This window comes from Mesoplodon mirus, assembly GCF_964341445.2.
Source record: "Mesoplodon mirus genome assembly, chromosome: 7".
NCBI lineage: Eukaryota > Metazoa > Chordata > Mammalia > Artiodactyla > Ziphiidae > Mesoplodon > Mesoplodon mirus.
The window spans coordinates 128,668,213-128,682,906 of NC_138983.1; the positions used below are offsets into that span (position 1 = coordinate 128,668,213).

The following is a 14,694-nucleotide window of genomic DNA, read 5'->3' on the forward strand; positions in this document are numbered from 1 at the left end:
CCTAGAATTTTAAGGAAAAAAGAAACTATCTTGTCTCCTGCCCTAAATTATGATTTATTTCTTTTAACATAAAAATATAGACTGTCTCCCTCTGGTGGCCTGTATTTTACTTGACTAATATTCTAGTATCTTGAGTAGAATCCTTTACTATTCACAGTGAATAGATAGCTCCTTATTTTTCACTTGATGAATTCTAAGAATTTCAGCATTGGGGTTTTGGAAGTCATTTGATATCTTTATTCTACCCACCATCCCTTCCCAGAAGTCTTATTTTACTTAATCCCTTCTCCCTCAGTTCAACAATGCAATATGTTATTCTCATGTACATGAAGCATTTGGGAGTAAAAGTGAAAGAACCTCGAAATTTGGAGCACAAGCGAGGTCGGATTGGATTCCTTCCAAAAATCAAGGTAAGACTATAATAATAATAGTGTGTTAAGGTCTCCATTGCTTCTTTACATTTGATTGCAGTGCTTTCCTTCTTCTTAGTATTTACTTTTTCAGCAAATTAGTTCTAGGCATGCCAATAGGAATAAGATATGGTTCCTGTTCTCAAGAAACTCAAAATCTAGTGAGAAATCCAGCCACACAAACTAATTTATTAGGCAGTGTGAAAAATGAAACTAGTAGTTTATACAGAGAGCTGTCCCTAACTGTTCTGGCCTTATACTTTTCTTTTATGGTACCTGTCAGTGTTTGTAATTATGTATGTTTTGGTTTCATTTTTGTTAGATTGTAGGTCTGGATGAAGATAAGGACCTCCTTCATTGTATCCCCAGCTTTTAGCATAGTGCCTTCGTACATTATTAGCTTAGTAAATATTGTTCAACAGATGAATGAATTACTTAGAACAGGCTCCCAGTAAATGTGCTATAAACCTACCTTTTACTTTCCAAAATTGTCAGTTCTGAAGGGTTTGAAAAGGCATCTTGAGTTTGGTGTGTACATAGTACTGTGTGCCAGCCTCTAATGAGTGCCCTGTGTGTGTGTGTGTGTGTGTGTGTCTTTCATTTACATTTAACCAATTTCTTTCAACTGACCGTTAGAATGTGTTTCTGTTTAAAAGCAACAAAAGAAATCTACTCTGTTACGTATCTCTTATCTTTTTTATTGTACCTCAACTCTAGCAAAGTATGAAGAAAGATAGGGAAGGCGAAGAAAAAGGGAAACGAAGAGGATTCCCCAGCATCTTGGGACCCCCAAGGAGACCAAGCCGTCATGACAACAGTGCAAGTACGTTGACGTTTAAAATGCTGCATTCCCACCATTCCATGCCATCTTTACATTTAGGCTCATTTAGCTAGAATGGGTTGCTGGAAAAAGGTGTTCTAGCAATGTTTCCACTGAACTTCCGTTGTTTCTATTCAATGTGATTTCTGAACTAAAGCCCCGTGTGACTTCACAGTTGTCATAAACATCTTATTTAATGTCAGTAGAGTATTCCATTAGCTGTCCATAACATAATTTATTTACCTGTTCTGATTTCGTTTGCATTCAAATTCAGATTGTTAAATTTATAAAACAAAATGTGCATGGATTTCTCCACCATACTTTGTTTTACCTCTTTATACATATATTACTCACTTTCTCCATACTTCTGCAGTTTTTCCACCTCTTCATTGTGTTTTATTTCCTGATGTCCCTCCACCCTCAGGCCTACTGGAGAGGCAGTCTCCTAGAGAGGGCTGCAGGAGAAGTAGGGGTGGGCGTGCTGCTGTGGGGAGAGGAAGTAGTTCATATAGTGGTCTTCAAGGTGACAGGTACTACATTTGAAAATATTGGCACGGTTGGAGTTGGGGGTGGGGTATTGTGATACAGTGAACCTGAATGTCCCACACAATGAGGAAGTCTCACTCAAAATGTCAGTGGTGCCCCTTGCTGAGAAACACGGAGAAGATGAAGGACATTTTTGGAGAAGAGGTTGAGGAGAACAGAGCATTTCACAGATGCTGACCATGAGTTCCAAGGGATACAGAAGAGGAATTGTAGGAATTAGGGAAGGAAGAATTTTAGGGTTAGAGATGTACAAAGCTGTGTGAGGATGTGCCAGGTTATGGGGGGTGATGACCTGAGGGTCTTTAGCTTCTCGTGGTGACCGATGTGAGCAGTGGTAATGAGCAGCACAGGGATTATTCTGCACGGTCTCCGAGGCATGTCGTGATGACGAAGTTGTGAGTGTCAGGGAGAAGCTAGGGGCTTGCTCAGAGCCCACAGAGCTGAAAGGCTTCATCTTCTCTCTTACAAATGAATGTAGCTTCGTAAGTGTCCATCTCTGGCTCTCGGCACCCCCTCTGCCCCCACCCGCTGTTCTCTCCGCAGCTCCTTTTCTCATGACCCTTCTTCTCCTGCCTCTTCTCACCCCCTCGTCTTCTACCATCTCCCACCCTTTTCTCTTCACCCTCCTTCACCTTCCCCTGCCTTTCTCTCTTTCTCTCTCTCTCTTTTCTCTCTCTCTTTTTTCTCTCTCTCTTGCTCTGTCTTTCCTACCTCCTTCCTTCCTTCCTTCTCTTTCTTCCTTTCTTTCCTTTCCCTCCCTTCCTTTCTATCTATCGATCTGTTTATCTATCTATCCCTCACTCTGTATAATAATTCATGTTATATTTTTCTAGGGCCCGCCATGTTCCAGACATTTTTCTAGATTCTTTTCATCATCTTTTTTTTTTTAAGCTGTTTTGCAGCATGGATTATTAACTATTGCTTTCTGTTCAGTTGGCAGAGCCATGGAACTACAGAAGCAGCGCCACCCTAAGCACATATCCACACCCTCATCTGTGAGTCCTGAACCTCAGGACTCTGCTAAGTTGCGCCAGAGTGGATTAGCAAGTGAAGGAGCAGACATTGGATACCTGCCGGCCAATTCCATGTCCTCCATGGTTTCAGGGGCCACTCTTTCCCAGGAAGGAGGGAAAGAGAATGATATGGGTGAGCTAATGCTGTAGTTCAACTTAGCTAAGTATCAGGATTTTAAAACAACTATACTGAGAAATAGAGTGGCAGATTATTTAAATCAAGACTGAATCCCAGTTTTCGTTTTAATATTTTAATATTGTATAACCAGTGACAAATCTGTACTGAATGGTAATTTTGAGTTCTTATCCATTCAAAAAATATTTATTATGGACTTCTCTGTCAGGCATTAGCTCTGTGCCAGGTGTTATCATACAATAATACATAGATTCTTGCCCCATGCAGCTTAGACTTCTGGGAAGATAAGTCATACAAATAAAAACTTCAAATCGTGGGGAGTGTTGAGAGGACTGGTCAGAAGTTAGAGGCAGGGCCTCCCTGGTGGCGCAGTGGTTGAGAGTCCGCCTGCCGATGCAGGGGATACGGGTTCGTGCCCCGGTCTGGGAGGATCCCATATGCCGCGGAGCGGCTGGGCCCGTGAGCCATGGCCGCTGAGCCTGCGCATCCGGAGCCTGTGCTCCGCAACGGGAGAGGCCACAACAGTGAGAGGCCCGCGTACGGAAAAAAAAAAAAAAAAAAAAAAAGAAGTTAGAGGCAGATGTGTGTATGCGGGGAGGCGGGTGCATCTAAAGAAGACTTTTTTAAAAATCTGAGGTTACCAGGGTTTTTTTTGTTTTTTTTTTTTAAATGCTAAGGGGAAGCCAGTTGAGAGGAAGAGGTTGAAAATGCAGGAGCTGGACTATGTGTCCAATAGAACAAAGTTTTGAGAAGGAGAGAAGCGATGATATGTGGGGTGTATGTGAAGGGCAAGGTTATTAGCTGAGAGTTAGGATTTAGTGAGAAGGGCAAGGGGATTTGAAAAGTAAAGAAAGATAGGAAGTAATTGTAGATAATTGAGGAAAGAGCTTATTACCATATTTCTTCATACTTGTTATAATGGGTTTCTGAAGCAAGTGAACTGGAAGAATTAGGTGGTTTTATTTGGAGAAGGAAATGCCTCTCTATATTGGTGATTTTGGAAGCAGTTCAATTTCTGGTATGACAAGATCAAGGATAAATCTGTGGGAGTGGTCACCAAGGTGGCAAAGAGGGGGTTACTAGAGAGGAAGAGGGTAAGGAACCAAGGAACCAAGGGTTTGAATACCTTTATACCACAGACTTTGAGATCACTGCATGTGATAATAGCACAGAGAGGAAAACTGTGAGCCAGCAGCCAAAGGTTCAGTGTTGCTAGATGGTTGTTGGTAGGGGGAGAACATGTGATATTATTCAGAGAGTGAGAGCCTCAGCAGAGCAAGGGATTTTTATAAGAAGGTAAGATAATAGTCTAAAAGTAGTACTGAGGAAAAAGAAGGGTCTCTAGCTCATCTCCACCCTGCAGTACACAGTGTATGACTGAAACATCAGTCTCTGTTTGAGAGGGCTGTAGCAGAAGAGGTTACCTTCCATGGGATAGGAAAGTTTTGACTTAAGACAAAGCAGTAGGGGTGACATTTGTAGAGAAGTCTGGAGATTCTGTCTTATATGGAATTCTGAAGATGTTGGATTGAGTCATGCATTAATTCATGGCTCTCATGTCTCATTGAAATAAAAGCATGGTAGGTAATGAATAAACAAAAATCATAAAGAGAAAAGAAGTAGAGGAAGAAAAGATATTATCATTCAGTAAGAGATTTCAACAAATTTTGGGGAGATTGAAAGTGGGCAAGAGTGGTTTGATGGATAAAACAACATAAAGGAAGTCAGAGCTTGTAGTTCATTTAAGGAGTCCAAGGTGGGAGCCAGTCTGTCCATCAGAACCCAGGAGAGACTTTGGGCTCAGAGTTGGCGTAAGTTACGGAGTACATGAGTAAGAAGTAAAGCTGAAAATGATGAATTAATTGAAGGTCTGTAATCAAAACAGTTACGTCAGCAGCTTCTGATCCTTACATTGTAGAATATAAGCAGTCTGTCATTCCTGTATCAGCAGAAAATGAATATGCTCTTTGTTAAACAAGTTGAGTGAATTGTATAAGGAGTTAAGTCCTCCATGGTATTAGTGCCCTGGAGCTCACTTTAGGGGACCTGGAACATGATAATAGGCATACCAGGGGCTTACCCTGCTCTGAGGGGCTTCCGGCTGAAACGGCCCTACTTCCACATAGCAGAACGGAAGGCCAAGTCAGCTGCCCAGTGTTTTATTCTTACATATGAACAGCATTACTCACTTTTGGCAAAAGTTATTAGAGTCCAGACCTAAGATAATACATAATGCCAAACATATTAGTGGCATAAAAAAGAAAATACAAAATAAACACAAAAACTGCCACTAGCAGAAAATAATTTAGGCGATAAGTAAGAACTTCTAAAGATACCTCTCAATTAGATAGTATTCTTGAAGAAATTAAAGAGGTTATTATATCTAAAGCAAGAATAGGATGTTATAAAAAGGGAGCAGAGACCAAAAAGTTTTAATATAACTATTACATATAATAACTGTTTTATTAGTTATTAATTGCTTTGTGATAAATTACCCCAAAACTTAATGGCTTAATACAAGAAATATTTACTACTTCACATTTTTGGTGGGTAAGAAACTCAAGAGCAGCTTAGCTGGGCAGTTCTGTCTTGGAGTCTCTCATAACGCTGTAGTCAGGATGTCAACCAGCCATCTGAAAGCTTAAGGGGGCCAGGAGACCTCTTCTGTGCTTCCGCAGGTGGCTGGTGGCAGGAAGACTTAGCTCCTTGCTGGAGGCCTCAGCTCCGCACCACATGGGATTCTCCATAGAACTGCTTGAGTGTTCCCTGATGTGGTAGCTGACTTTCCCAGAGTGATCCGAAGGAGAGCAAGAAAGAAATCCCAGTGTTTTTCTTTATGACTTAGTCTGTATGGGTATACCCCCTTATTTCAGCAAGTTAGAAGCAAGTCACTAAATCCAGCCCACATTCAAGGGGAGAAAAATTAGGTGCCACTGCTGAAGGGAGGAGTGGCAAAGAATTTGTGGACATATTTTTAGACCACCACAGCTGCTAATAATTAAATAAGAAGAAAAAAAAGAAGTCCCTAAAAATAAAGTCAAGGAAATATTTCAGAATCTATATCAGAGATATCAAGAGATAGAAATTGGAGAGACAAGAATTATGTAGAGAACCACCACAGAGATTCAACATCTTCTCTTTCACAAAACATCAGCAGAGGAATTGGAGGAGAGGCAGTTAGAGAAATGATAGAAGAGAGCTTCCCAGGGCTGAGAAAGAATACATGTCTTTCAAACAGAAAGGGCTCACCCGGAACCAACTACAATGAATCATAATGTTTTAAAAAAAGACCCATGCCTAGAGTAGCTTTGGAAATGTCAATGCATCAGAGATAAAGAAAAAGAATCCTGAAGGCTTTCAAGAGAAAGAAAATGGAGATTATGCTGTGTCACATTTCTCATAACATTAGGTGCTAGAATACAGAGGAGCCATGCCTTCAACTTGCTGAAAGAAAATGGTATTGAACTTAGAATTCTATATCCATCCAAACTATCCATCAAATATGAAGAAGGATATAAAGACATTTTCAGATACTCCAGGATTCAGAGTCTAACTGAAATGCGCCCTTTCCTTGAAAATAATTTAAGATACGCACTCCAGCAAAATGAGAGAAAAATTAAGAAAGAAAATCTCATGGGGTCCAGGAAACAGTGGAAACAACCCAGGAAAGTGGTGAAGGGCAGTTCTAGGATGATAGTTGTATCACAGGCCAAGGGAGCAGCTGTTCCAGATTGGAACACAAGAACCTAGGGGATAAGAGAAAAGGAGATTTTAAGCAGTTTATAGTAACAGATGAAAAAGTTTGTGACTTGATAAAATTATATTACTTTGACAGCAATAAAAGAAAGGCGTTTAGAAATGATAAGAAGAACAGAATTGTTCAAGAAAGTTGTCATGATTTGAACATGAAGCAAAATTTAAAAATGGCGTATCTTAAAGTAATTGATGGAGTATATGACTTTAATGTAATAAATACTCTGTTTCTAGTGGCCTAGGAGTTGTATCATTGGACCAGTAGAAAAGAAAACATAATCCTAGCTAACATGCCTCTTAACCTGGCATGAATAATATGTATATGTATGTTGTATTACAATATGTGTATGGTCATAATAATGTAAGCACGCTATTTGTTTTCAGACTTTTAGAATCAACCTAATAGGCAAAGCACAGAATATTTAGTTGTGGCTGCAGGTCAGAATGGAAATGTAAAAAAACCCTCCTTATGATACAAGTAAAAATGTAATTGAAAGAAATGAAAGGTAAAAGGAAAGAAATATAATTGAAGAGAAGGTTATGGACACTAAATACCTAATTTGACATAGAGGAGAATTAAGATACTAACACCTGTTGGAACAAAGATATATATATAATTCTATCATTTAAGCTTAGGGAATAACAAATAAGCCAACTAGGAAGAATAATATAGTTATTAAACAGTGGGAAGAAAAAGGGGAGGGAAGTGAAGATGGGGCGTATAAGTGAGCAAAATCCTCGGAGGAAGAAGAGATAGATATTACCTAAATATGATAGATCAAGAAAAAGAAGTATGAGGTTATTATTTGGAGGTGGACCCCCATAATAACTAAAATTTGAATGAAAAAGATTGGCACTGGGGGTAAAACAGGATAAAGTAAGAGAATGTTTCTCCTTATCATATGCCCTTCTGAGTTGTTGCCATATCTTATGTTGATTTTTTTAAACCTGCTTTAAAATGATTTTCCTGTTTATTTTTTAGTGCATTTAAAAATTTTATATTAGAATTTTGTTTCTAGCTAACCTGCAATTGTTTAAGTAAGAATTTGGCTATGGGTGAGGTTGAAACTTTCTGGGTTACTAATTCTTTTTTTTTTTTTTTTAATCATTGTCTTTAGTAACACCATCTGAATGTCTGACTTGTGTCTTTTCAGGATCAAAGCAAGTTGGAGAAACGCCAGCATCTGGAGACTCCTTAGATGGCACACCTCGTATTCCCAGTACCATCTTTGACTTCCCACCTCCTCCATTAGATCAAGTGCAGGAGGAGGAATGGGAAGTGGAAAGGTAATTCAGTGATATCTTAGGGGCGTTTAGGACATTGCTTAAAAGTTTTTCACTGTATAGTATGCCTACACTCTGTAGCATTTTTCCCCCATGTGTTTTTTGGGGGAAGAAGTAGAACTTACTGGTAGTAAATACTAGATAGGTACTGAAATGTGTTTTAATTTATTTGATACTAAATCATTGCAATATCCAGAATTATTTATCAGCCACTGTAGTTTAACACAATTTTGAGTACCTTTGTCATAAATTTCTTGATTTCCATTTTGTTTTTGTGTTGACTCTCTGTTCTCCATCATTTTAGGGTGACTGAACATGGGACACCAAAGCCCTTTCGAAAGTAAGTATTCCTAAAGTAGCTTTCAATAGGGCATATTTTAAGAAATATATCGTTTTCCCCAAAGTCCTAGTTTTAAAGGAAAAGAAACCCTGTACACAAATCTGTTAGATAGTATAAAAGAAATTTCTTAATAAACGCATTATTTAAAAAGATATTTATAGAGGTATTGATAACACACGTAAGCTGTTTTGTAGGAGAGGATGATGGTTCAGGCTCTATGCTAAGCAGTACTTCAGAAATATGGCGGATTTACTGTAGTGTAAAGACTTGTGCTGTTTCCCATTGTCCATGTGATATCCTCAAATAGAATCCATTATTTTTTCTTCATTAGGTTTGACAGCATAGCTTTGGGAGAAAGTCAAAGTGAGGATGAACAGTTTGAAAATGACTTAGAGACAGATCCACCCAACTGGCAACAGCTCGTTAGTCGAGAAGTGTTATTGGCACTAAAGCCTTGTGAGATCAAAAGACAGGAAGTAATTAATGGTGAGTTTAATTAGTTTTTGTTGTTGTTATTCACATACATTGAGTTTTATTAGAGTTAAACCAACCCCTGAGCCTTGGAGTTTGCTTCGAAGTGTCTGCTAGCCTTTTGTTTTGAACAGAGAGGAAATTAAACTAATAGATTGACGATCCTTGAACTTTCCAACTTAAAAATGCAAATGATTGTATGATTCTTATTGATAATTTAAAAGGAAAATGTATTTAGCATTCAGGTTATTTAAAATTCATAGCATTATAGATCTTAACCTTGAAAAATCATTGAGACAACATTTGTCCCATCACTTTACTTTCAGGCTAAATTATTTTTATGCATAGATTGTAAATGAGGAAGCTAAGGCTCAGGATGAGTGGTTGAATTAGTCAAGATCATACAGCTGATAAGTGATTGGAAGAAAACTAGAATCTAGGTCTTCCTTTATCCTCGTGCATGTTCTTTATTTTATCCTAGCATATATGTGACAGAGAGATGACATGGAAGCTGTACCTGCTACTGTCTTTAGGCTGTGATTTGAATAAATATCCTTCCTGTCTCTAGCAGCATTGAGACATAGTGAGATTATAAAGTCTGGCCTCAGAAATAAGAGTTTATAGGCAAATTAGGTAACACAGAGTGCTATTATTTCTGAAGAGGGTTCAATTCAAAGTCTGTATGCTATTTGGGCTTACAGTTTTCTAATGCTGTAGTTGTGATTGGTTGATGCTACCAACCAATGGATTTTGGAGTACATTGTTAAGTTTTAAGTACAAAATAGTTTTGATGATATTTTTCATTTGCCAGTATTTATAGCTCTGTAGGAGAGTTGAATGTAATCAAGAAGTGACTTCAGAGATACTATATCCTTTCAAAACTATAAATAATTATTATATAACTCATTTGCTCCTTAATTTCAGCCAAAGCCTATGTTTGATCCCATTCTAAGTAAGGTAACATTTTATATTTCCTTTTTTTCTGCTTAGAATTGTTCTACACTGAAAGAGCTCATGTTCGAACATTGAAGGTTCTAGATCAAGTGTTCTATCAGCGAGTTTCCAGAGAAGGAATTCTGTCACCTTCAGAACTACGGAAAATTTTTTCAAACTTAGAAGATATTCTTCAACTTCACAGTAAGAGAAATTGACTCTGATCTTTGTCCCTAACATTTCCAATAGATAAAAGATTGTGAGTATGTAAAGGGACCATAACAGTAAAATCTTATAAATGTATCCATGTGTTAGCTTTCCTGAAATTATATAATTAAATGTGAGCATAACATAAAGAAATGATTGGATCTTTGAATTTCTCCCCAACCCTTTACCCCCACCCCACGCCCCCATCAGCCTTTTTTATACAAAGTGTTAACACACAGGACTTCGGGCCTAAAGTCAATGTCTGAGATGAAAAACATGAATAGCTAAAATTACCCTTGGAAATTCCCTATTGATTACAATATATATGTTTTAAAAAAATATATTCTATATAATAATGTATGTATAAATGTATTTTGTAAATAGTAATATACAGTATATAATCCCATGGTGGGAATATTTTCAGGAATTAAATTATTTTATTGTTTTGTTGCTTGGAATGCTTGAGTGAATACATAAAATATCTGTCTTGCTGGCTTTCCCTGGTTGTAGTTATCTTGGACTTTTGTAGACAGTGGTATCAGTTCCTCTCTTTTTAAGTCACTGTTTCTCCAGGACCCTTAGTTTTCAGTCTTTCTTTCATCAAGGATGCCATCACCACCTACCAACACCCTCCCACCAAATGGTTGCTTTTTGCTCCTTTGTGGGTGATCCTAGATCTCACCAGTGTGCACGGACACATTCAAGCATGATGATATCCATTGCCTGGGAACACACACATTTTGAAAGGAACAGTGGACGGAGTCATCTGTACCACTGAACTTTGTTTTTTACGAACATGGTTGGTTATAGATGGAGTCTTGAGGTTAAATGCGTATTTGATGCACCTATACTGTGTATAATGTGCTAGTTTCCACATTGTTTTATGCTTTGGCAACTGTTTTTCAGATAGAACTCAAAACATTTAGGTTTATAGGAATTGGGTCCAGAATTGTATTTAAGGCGATCAGAAGCAGCTATATACTACTCTGAAAATCCTTTTTTTTTTTTTTTGAAAATTTAGGTTCGTGGTATTACCAGTATCTCAGCCTGAAATGAATGTATGCTTAATTTTTTTCATTGTTTTTTTCCTCCCTTAGTTGGGTTGAATGAGCAAATGAAGGCTGTTCGAAAGAGGAATGAGACATCTGTTATTGATCAGATCGGGGAAGATTTGCTGACTTGGGTAAGGAGATTTGCTATTTAATTTAAAAATTTTCATAGACACTTGATCAGATTCAAGGTTAAGTTGCTAACCTTCCCAAGTATGCAAACTCATCCATTTTGCAAAGCTAATGTAAAGATGAAAAGGGGCCCAACTGTGTATTCTTATTTATTCTTCTAATAAGTGCCCAATCAACTACCTGCTCTTTTCTCATCAAATTAAAGGTACTAGTTCTTTGTGTTTAAAAGAATGTAGAGTAACATGGATATTGATAAAAAAGAATTTAACTGATGTAGAATTTTTAACTATCTTCTGTTGTCAAAATCTCAGAATGGTACTGTAAAACGTTAGACAATTGTAGATCCAGAGCTACCATCACAAAAGTAGAAAAGTGAAAATTACTTAATCTTATGTACCAGGAAAGAGTTCAGAGACTACAGTAGCTGTTTGACTCTTTATCAGTATATACTCCATAATAGATACTTACGTGCCGAGCACTGTTCTAGGTACTGGGGATGCAGTAGCAGTCAAAACAGATACGGCTCCTGCGCTAGTGGAGTTTATAGTCAATGGGAAAAATAAAAATAAAAAAACAGTCATTAGTTATTTCAAGTGTGATCAGTGTTACAAAAAGGGGAGAATACAGGTTATTATGGGAATAGATAGCAAGGAGACCTGAACTGGAACATACAGAAAATCTTCCTAGGGGAAAGTGGGTTTGATCCAGACATTTAAAGAAAGTACTATAGTTAAGGCTGTGAATAATAGTAAAATATGTGATGTAGTTCTCAAAATTTTAACACTGGTTGAACAAGAACTGTTTAGCTATGCCAACAGATGTTTACTTCAATATGTAGACTGAGGAAATGTCACAAGATTTTGGTAATTTTGCAATGATAACTTTTTGGTAATTTTACAATGATAGATAATTTTACAATGATTAAACACTAGAAAGTTGACTAAAACAATCTTGATCCTACTCCTTTCACTGATGGTGAGACCGTGACTCAAAATCTACTAATCTATTAGTAGAGCTCTTCTTAGCCATTAGCCACTTGACAGTAGAACAAGATCAGGGAATCATAATCCAGTCTCATCTTGCATTTACTGAACTTTCCAAAGTATTTTCTCCTTAGGCCCACGCTGGCATCATTGTTATTAAGGAGACTTAACATCCTTGAAAAATCCAGCTTATTCTGTGGCTACTCTGTGATGGTGGGACTCATTTTATTTCTTGATCTCTGAGTTCTGTTGCCTTGGCAGCACCCTACTCAACTTGAAACAAAATTCGTGGTATGACATAACATAGCATCAATTTTCTTGTTAAGTTTGGATTAAAAAGTTTTAAGTCGGGCTTCCCTGGTGGCGCAGTGGTTGAGAGTCCGCCTGCCGATGCAGGGGACGCGGGTTCGTGCCGCGGTCCGGGAGGATCCCACATGCTGCGGAGCGGCTGGGCCTGTGAGCCATGGCTGCTGGGCCTGTGCGTCCGGAGCCTGTGCTCCGCAACGGGAGAGGCCGCAGCAGTGAGAGGCCCGCGTACCGCAAAAAAAAATAGTCTTGGAGAATATTTTTCCAGTATTGGTCCCTTGAGATCACCTTATATATACTTATGCTGCTAGTAAAACCACTGTAAAACTGCTTGAGGCTAGGGCGTTATTTTCTTTTGTAAACAGCCGCTGTTAGTAATTGCGTGGCACCTGGATTGACTAACGTACCAAAAATGCTGCCAGTCTCATCTCTAAATATGTTGAGTGTTATATTTATAATAGAATAAGAATACAACATTGGAGCAACCTATTAAAATATCACTTTGTATGTGTCATAGTTGAAGAGAAAATACTCTGAATTTATCTACAAACGCCCTACAAAAGGATTTTTTACAAAATACCTTCGTGTATAAACTTTTGGAAATATGGCTTTAAATGGGAGATTTTTATGAAAAGCTTCTTTATAAACCATAAAGCAATTACTACAAATATAAAGGTTTTTAAAAATCATTTATTTGACCTGTACTTATAAGAATACCTATTATGAGTGAAGCACTTGTTAGGTGTCTTATAAGAAACCTTAAAATCATGGCATATACAAACTTAAATTTACAAATGAAAAATATCAGTAAAAAGTATAATTTTTAGTAAAAGAGGGTCATAGGCTCATGAATCTTCCCCAAGAGAAATTCAAGGGATGGATCCCTACCTTCTACATAGGTGAAGCAGCAGTGATTTAATTTTGTTGTGACCCAGAAAAGTTATGACCTGCCCCAGATTTCACAGTAAGAAAGTAAGCTAGAATCCCAAGGATTCTCTTCCTAGAGCAGTAAGACAGTAATTTTTGTGAAGGTGTCACATTCTAAGAAAATCAAATTTAATCCCAGTCTTTAAGCATTTTGTGTCTCATATTCCCCAAGTGTCAACGTTTCTATCTGATTTAGAAGTGGAATAGACTGAAAAAGTAGTAAGTTATGGTAGGCTGCAAGCTAGAAAATATTGGACTATGATCAGAAAAGGTCTGGATATGTCAGGGTCAGACCCTTTTTAATGGAGAATCATTGATAATCCACATAAAATGTGTAGATTTCTGTTTCTTGTCACTTGAGGATACTTATTGGAATATTGGAAGGATTGTGGCTGTCTCTCATTTTGCCTGGCCTTATATAAGCTCAGTATCCCATTCTCTATTGTGTTCTTTGCGTTCTTGGCACAGTTCAGTGGACCCGGTGAGGAAAAGTTGAAACATGCTGCTGCTACCTTTTGCAGTAACCAACCCTTTGCCCTGGAAATGATCAAGTCTCGTCAGAAAAAGGATTCTCGTTTCCAGACTTTTGTGCAAGTGAGTTGAGTGTGTCATGTAAGAAAAAAGAAATGCAATTTTTTATCAACTATGGAACAAACTAGGGGAATCCTAAGACTAAATTTTTTACAAGGATGATATCTATGTTTACGTTTTTAAAGCCATACATTTTCTCTTAAATTACTGGAGGATATAAAGATGATATTGGAATGGTGAATAATAAAGAATATATGGCAGGATTACAATACTTGACATAGAAGTCCACATTGCCATGGCGATACTGTCAGGAAATGGCCCGTGTACACTGTTAAAATAATACCGTCAAAACACCAGAATGGCCTTATATCAAGCCCAGGGACGAGCATAATAAGCAGTCATGCTTACTAGGGTATATATTGGTGTAGACCAAGGGTCAGTAAACTGTAGCCCACCAGCCATATCCAGCCTCTTCCCTGATTTTGTAAATAAAGTTTACAAAGCTGTATTTACACAGTTTATACTTTATTGCTGTATAACAGATTACCACAAATGTAGCAACTTAATGCAAATGTATTATGTCACAGCTTTTATAGTTTAGGAGTACAGATATAGTTTATCTGTGTCCTTTCTTCATGCTTTCACCAGGCTGAAATCAAGGTATCACCTGCAACTGCAGTTCTCATCTGCCACTCTTCTAAGCTTACACGGGTTGTCAGCAGAATTCATTTCCTTGTAACTATAACCGGGAGCCCTGTCTTCTTGCTGTTGTTGACTAGGAACTGCTCTCGGCTCCTAGCGAATGCCCAAATCTCTTTGCTACGTGGCCCTTGTAGGCAGTTTACAAGATGGA

The 14,694-nt window shown here is 38.0% G+C and overlaps 1 protein-coding gene across 2 annotated transcripts in view; it reads left to right on the forward strand.

Moving 5' to 3' along the window:
* Window positions 1-14,694, forward strand: part of ARHGEF12 (Rho guanine nucleotide exchange factor 12) — a 144,631-nt gene that overhangs the window by 111,455 nt on the left and 18,482 nt on the right. For both annotated transcript variants that reach the window (XM_082626614.1, XM_082626615.1), the window contains 9 exons: window positions 296-410; window positions 1,128-1,233; window positions 2,710-2,922; window positions 7,833-7,965; window positions 8,267-8,302; window positions 8,634-8,788; window positions 9,764-9,910; window positions 11,011-11,096; window positions 13,779-13,904. In XM_082626614.1, the coding sequence (XP_082482740.1) occupies window positions 296-410; window positions 1,128-1,233; window positions 2,710-2,922; window positions 7,833-7,965; window positions 8,267-8,302; window positions 8,634-8,788; window positions 9,764-9,910; window positions 11,011-11,096; window positions 13,779-13,904 (1,117 nt within the window). The remainder of the gene's footprint in view (window positions 1-295; window positions 411-1,127; window positions 1,234-2,709; window positions 2,923-7,832; window positions 7,966-8,266; window positions 8,303-8,633; window positions 8,789-9,763; window positions 9,911-11,010; window positions 11,097-13,778; window positions 13,905-14,694) is intronic.